This window comes from Nematolebias whitei, chromosome 22 (genome assembly GCF_014905685.2).
Source record: "Nematolebias whitei isolate Nwh7 chromosome 22, NemWhi1, whole genome shotgun sequence".
Lineage (NCBI taxonomy): Eukaryota > Metazoa > Chordata > Actinopteri > Cyprinodontiformes > Rivulidae > Nematolebias > Nematolebias whitei.
This window is the reverse complement of record NC_056519.1, coordinates 9,451,264-9,458,123: the sequence shown is the minus strand read 5'-3', so window position 1 is coordinate 9,458,123 and position 6,860 is coordinate 9,451,264. Positions and strand designations below refer to the sequence as shown.

At 39.4% G+C, this 6,860-nt stretch overlaps 1 protein-coding gene across 1 annotated transcript in view; it reads left to right on the top strand.

Annotated features, from left to right (window-relative positions):
* Positions 1–5,377: 5,377 nt before the first annotated feature.
* Positions 5,378–6,860, top strand: part of gxylt1b (glucoside xylosyltransferase 1b) — an 11,538-nt gene continuing 10,055 nt past the window's right edge. Inside the window, exon 1 of the mRNA XM_037696156.1 lies at positions 5,378–5,577. Within this exon, the coding sequence (XP_037552084.1) occupies positions 5,378–5,577 (200 nt within the window). The remainder of the gene's footprint in view (positions 5,578–6,860) is intronic.

The window sequence follows — 6,860 nt, the reverse complement described above, 5'->3', positions numbered from 1 at the left end:
CATCATCATCCTCAGTGGCCAGCAGAGAGACTTGTTCTTGTTCCCCCCCCCGTGAGGAATTTTCTGCTTCTGTGTGAAAACTTGACTCTTTTAAAAAAACACATTTTCAGTGTCTGAGCCAAACTTTTACTCCTGATCTTAATGCCCAGAGCGTTTCCTGTTCCACCGACTCTGCTGTACAGACTTTTTTTTAAAAATGCAGCAGAGAAGACTGAACTCTTGGCATTATGGGATGTATTTACACAGGATTTTGGAGCAGCTTTTAAAAGCATCTGACTGAAAGGCACAGTGTGATGTGAAGGGCAGAAGCTGGTGTCATTGCGTTGAACTCCTATCTCGTTGATTCATTCTGGGCATAAACTACCACACACATAAAATTGTCTTAACATAAAAAAACATCAAGGCCTAAATTTCCTTGAAGAAGTAAATATCACTAAAACTAAGATTATAACCAATAAAACAACATTGTGCTCAATCTTATTATTGTGGGATGCTTGGAGCAGGGGTTCTCAAACTTTTTGGGTTCAAGGAGCAAAAGTTTCAGGGACCCCTTCATAACCCTCATGTTTATTAAATAATTTTCTTCAATTTGCCTCTTGAATTCAATGAGAATATTTGTGTAACAAATACTGTATGTTCCGGACTTAAGTAAAAAAATGCCTCATGAAGAGGAAAAAACGAACTACAAGTCACTTCGGAGTAGAAGTCGCATTTATTTAGAAGTGCATTTCACCAAGTGCAAGAACAGACATTTAATCTGAAATAACAGTAACATGAACATGCCTGGTAGGGATGCACAATATTGGATTTTTTGCCAATACCCGATATGCCGATATGTTAAAACGATACCGATATTTTATCTACTTTGTCAGAACATAGCCCTATGATTTAGGCTTATTGGCTACAAAAATTGTGCAACAGCTGTAAGAGCTGGTGACATATATTCACGAACATCCATATGCATAGCACTTTACTTATATGGATGTTGTGTTAGCCCCGTTAGCATGATTAGTCTTACAGCCATCTAATATATCTGTACCCAAGTGCTATCGGCTATTAGCTTCTCAATGACATCAGAAATGACGGCTTGGAACTCTGGTACGGTTACGTCGGAAAAATATCTCGGACTGGGGACGATGTAGCGAGGCTCAACGTAGTCCAGAAATCTTAAGAATCCGATATCCTCACCAACGAAAAAAAACTTCCACCTCCGACATTTTGAATTTTCCTCTCCGCCGTGAGATCAGGTAGGCGCATGTGACGTCACGTTGTGCTGCCGTTGCAGGCATCCTCGTCACTGGGTTGTCACACAAAAACGGCACCTTTTTAGATCGGTGAATTATTTTGGCCCATGTCCGATATTTAACTTTATCGCTAATATCGGCCGATATCGATACCATGCCGATAATATTGTGCATCCCTAATACCTGGGATCCTGAACAGACTTAATTAACGTAACAAGCCAACGAGTCCAACAAGCAAGTTGCCGGTAAATTCACCAATCTCATTCACTTTTGGGGGCAATTTACTTGTGTTAAGTTTTTCTCAGTTGTCTGTAAGTGAATGTTTTTGGTGGTTGTGGGGGTTAGCGGTAGAGGTACAACATACAGTCGTCAAACGCATAGAGGACCCTCTCGCGGCTGCAAATGGTAATGTTTACTCTTTGGTTTATGTCGGTATGAATGAACATTTAATGCGTCAGTTAAAAATTGCGTTATGAATAGGGAAAAACCGTATGCCGTATTTTCTGGCGTATAAGTCGCAATTTTTTGCATAGATTTGTCAGTCCTGTGACTTATATGCTGAAGCGACTTATATATTTTTGTTTTCCCCATATTCGTAATGTAATTTTTGACTGATGCTTTAAATTTCTAAGAACTGCAACAGCGAGTCGTCCTGTGCATGCTCGCTTCACTGAGCCGGTGCAGGTGGAGGAACGCTGGAGAGCTAATGGCTCCAGCCAATGATGGATGGATAGTGCTGCGCCACCCAGGTGAAATGAAGCTGTTTTGACCAATAAATAAATGCATAATAAAAGTGACGGGTCAGCGGTGGCGCATAAAAAATGTGACTTATACACCGAAGCGACTTGTATGTTTTTTTTTTTTCAGTCTTCTCGATGCTTTTTTTTGACTGGTGCGACTTATACGCCGGAAAATACGGTACAAGTCGCTTCGGACTGTTGAGTTGCAGGACTGGCCAAACTATGAAAACAAGTGTGACATATAGTCCAGAAAATACGGTATTTTAAGACCTGTTCTTTAAGTGTTAATATAATTTTTATACTTTTAAACAAAATTTTTAATTTCAACGTCCAAAAATTATCAGTATATAGAAGATGTGGAGTCTGGGGGTCCTCCCCCAGAAAATTTTGAATAAAGTAGATGTGATTTCCTGCATTTTTTGTGTATTTTAACGGGCTGTTAAACGTCTACATCTAATAATTAAATTTTTATTTTTTTGCGGACCCCCAAACACCGGCTTCCGAGGACCCCAGTTTGAGAACCACTGCAGTAAACGATGGCTGTTAATGACACCAGTTTGTTCATTTTAAAAATCTTTCTGTGCTGCATAAGCAGGGCTGGACTTAGTTCAATTCCCAGTACAGAAGCACAGAAGGTCGAGTCCGCCCCGCACCCACCCTATGGAACCATAATGGGGGTTTGATGTCTGAGCATGAACTGCTCAGGCTTCCAGAGTTTGGCGACAGACTGAGCTTGAGGACGACCCTCTCCCAGCAGAAATGGCGTAGATCTAACTACGTAATAAAACTTCTAGAATAATAACAGAGGAAATAGATATTTCTAAAATATTATACTACTATGTTTTGATGTGGTTGTATTCCTCAACATGTCTGTGTTCGTCATCGAGATTTATACCCAACGTTTTAATTAGCACACATCCAGAAAACTGTCATGGCATGAAACTAGTGAAGTCTTGGTAAATTGTGGGCTAAGTCTTTTAGTTTGTGAATATTTGTCTGAGGTTCCCTCACCTAGCTGGGACTAGATGAGGGAACTGGAATTCACTTGTGGCAGAAGAAAAAAAAAAAATGGAAGGACACTTAAAATGCCACAGTGTCTTTTTGTTGATTTCTTTCGTCTCCGTTTTGTCTTTATTTGTTAAGATGTGTCAACTTGTTTATTACGTGTCGGAATAAGAAAACGGTGAAAATCAAAACGAGAAAAACGTGCCGATTGATTATTGACATGTACGGGCATGTTTAATGGTGCTGTCTTTTATTTTCCTAATTATTTAGGAATGAGAGTTGCTCAACTTTTCTCACAACATGAGCAGCTTCAGTAATGTCATTGAAATCCATTCAGTGGTTCATGAAATATTTTGCTAACAGACTAACGGTAGGTTTAAAGCTGCAATATGGCTCACTATGTAGCACTCGGTGTACCGTATTTTTCGGACTATAAGGCGCACCAGAGAAAATTAAAGGATTTTAAGTGTGCCTTATAGTCTGAAAAACACGGTAGATATTGTGGATGTTGCTAAACTACCACAAAATTCAGTATCCGTACAATTGAGATCAGCCATTTTTGTGTTTCCTAAGATCAGTTGGCTGTGGCGGACATTTTGAGTCGTGTTTGCTCCAAACGTTCATGAGTTGTAGTTGTACATGTAATGATTACTTCCTGAAAGTTTCATTATTGGTTCATGAGATATTTTGCTAACAGACTCTGTTGGCTAAGTTTTAAGAAAAGATCAAAAGTGCTAGTGCTCAATGTGTGTTGGGAATGATTCAGCTACTAACACATTTTAGCGCATCTGCAAAATTAGCTGAGCTATAGCCATGTTTGTTAAGGTTAGCTGGGGCGGCCATTTTGGATTTGACTTCAAAAGTTGTAGATGTGCATCCTATGATTATTCCCTCAAGTAATCTCAAGCTGAACTGAAACAACTAATTTCAGAAAATAAACCAAAATGTCTAAACGATTTTTATATATTATTTGTTTCATGTCTAAGAGGTTTGAATGTTTTCTGTTGCTTCAGTCCAGTTTTTAAATTTAGAGATTAATTATCTACTCTGTTTTCCCACGCTTAATCAAAATTCAGTTGTCGCGGAGGTCTGCTCGTCTGAGAAAGGACGAGTCTGTTCAGGGGGTGAGACCTTTCACTTTGTCCTCCCACCCTTCCCCCACCACGTCCCCGCGGCCTCCTGCGCGAGCTGCTTCAAACTCAACGGAGGATGGACAGGAAGCGGAAGTTGCCAATTCTACCTTCAAAATAAAAGCTCTAGTAATCAAACTGATTTTTACTCAAATACTCAAGTGAGATTTTCTGTATGAAAGCAAAAAACTTGGGAAGTCGACATTGTTGTGCACTTAACAAATCGTGGTGGTTTCTTAACTTTAATTTGGAATGGTGGTCACATCTTCAGCGAATAAAAAAACGCTTTTAAGTTTTGACCATAAACGGTTTTAAACTAAAACCCATTGTATGTTGAGTAACAAAGTTGCAGTCATTTTGGTCAAACATTGAGATGTTACGAATGACTCAACTACTACCATGTAAATGTTTAGCCTAATATCTGTAAAACTGATTTGTTATAACCATTTTTGTGCTGGCTGATGCCCATTAGCTGTGATGGTCTTCTTGAATTGAATGGACTCCCAAAGGTAATCTGTTGTAAATTCTTATTTACAACCTCCGATTCTATTTTTCTGCTAGTTTCATGAAAATCCACCGTGAATCATGATATAGTTTGCTAACAGACTGGGTTGACCTCAAATTTTAAGCCTAAGGTTTTAAGCAAAGATTATACAAAATAGAAAAGAATAGAAACATGTGTTGTGCATGACTCTCAGCCATGATTACGCCAAATATTAGGATAAAAGCTGTAAAATTGGCTGCATTATACCCTTTTTTGTGTTTATTCGAGTTCAGGTGACTATGACAGCAATCTTGAATTTGATTGGCTCCAAACAAAATCCTTTGTAATTGTACATCAAATAGTTAATACCTGAAAATTTTGTGCAAATCTGTCCATTACTTTGTGATATTTTGCTAACGAACAGAATTGACTTTAAATTGTTCAAGGGTCAAATTCTAAATAAGGATGCTGCAAAATCAGTTAACACTAAGAAAATGTGTTGGGAGATCTGTCTCAGCTACCAGACAAAAATGTAAGGCAATAAATTTTATGAAACTATCTTTTAAAAAGATCTTGGATTCCCTATCCCTGAAAAAGAATCAGGTGGTTGCAGTACTTAAAGCAGTCACCAGAGGGTGCCGTTGCGCATGCGTAAGAATCTTATTTTGTCAAACCTTTAACCGGAAGTCCTTTCATAAAGCGTTAGCTTCACAGTCCGAAACGTTAGTTTCTCTGCCATGACTTTAGGTCGGCGATGTGTTTTCAGACTTCATAATGCGGCGTTACATGCGTGCACTGCTGTTGTGCACGGTGTTTGCCGTGTTTTCGGGTTTATACGTGTATAGTAAGCTGTTCTACTCGGAGGTTGGGGGAAGCGGAGCGAAAAGGGTGTACATCCCACGGAGAAACACCGGAGCCAGACGAGGGTCCGAGGACAAAACTGTTCCCCCAAACCCCCACCGGTACCCCCATAGGTAGGACTGGATGCTATTAACGGTTTCTTAGGGTGTGAAAAGTTGCAATACGTTAAAATATTTCTCACTAAAAGCATGAGAGAAAAGCTAGAGGCATTAATTGACGACCCTCACTCTTGAGATGTATCGGAATGTGCAAATTTCCTACTCATTGATAACGTCTAGTGACGTCATTACGCAATGTTTGACGCACTATGTCCAGGTGGGCGACGTAGCAGGTGCAGGGAAACCCGCTGTCCACTTCGCCCGTGTAATTCTTTCATTTTCAGCAGATTTATACTAGCTAATAGTTTGGTACCAGAAAATAATTTATGTTTGTGTTTTATTATAAAAGGTTTGCTGACAAAACACTTTTTAAAATGATCTTTTATGTATTTTGAAGAGATTTTAAGGATGCATCTAAAGTTTAAAATGGAATATGGTTGACTTATTTTCTAGCTGCCAGCAGAGGTCACTGTTGCTGCAACAATAAGAAAACAATCTTTCAAAGTTCATTCAAGGATTCAATGTTCTTTATTGTCATTTGTGTCGCATGTGGTGCAGGAGGTGGAACAAAATTGTGTACACAGGGTCCCAGTTACATCCAACAACAGCAAAAAATATAAAGTGTAAAAAGAAACAGTAAATGCTCGATAATCCAGGTAGAAAATCCAACAAAGCTCAGTCAGGTAATCTGCACAGTTTCTTTTGTTGTTGAAATGTTTTGGCTTTATCCAAAGTACTTCATCAGTCTGAGGAGCCACAACAAACCGAGTCTCACAAGCAGCAAACCCACATAGTGAACCAAGTTTGCTGGTGATAAGATGGTTTCTGAGGCCCACCTTCTCCCCCTTCTACTTCTCTGAAGCAGCCATAGCCAAAGGGGTTCAAAACATCAGAATTCATGCTCAATAATCCAGGTAGAAAATCCAACAAAGTTCAGTCAGGGCATCTGGACAGTTTCTTTTTTTGACAGATGAAGTCTTTTGGATGAAGAATGAAACGTCTCAACAAAAAAAGAAACCGTCCAGATGACCTGATTGGACTCGGACTGATGAAGTCTTTTGGATCAAGGACCAAACATCTAAAAAAAAGGAAACTGTCCAGATGACCTGACTGAACTCACACTGATGAAGTCCTTTGAATGAAGGACCAAACGTCTCAAAAAAAGGAAACTGTCCAGATGACCTGACTGAACACAGACTGATGAAGTCCTTTGGATGAAGGACGAAACATCTCATCAAAAAAGAAAAACTGTCCAGATGACCTGACTGAACTCAGACTGATGAAGTCCTTTGGATGAA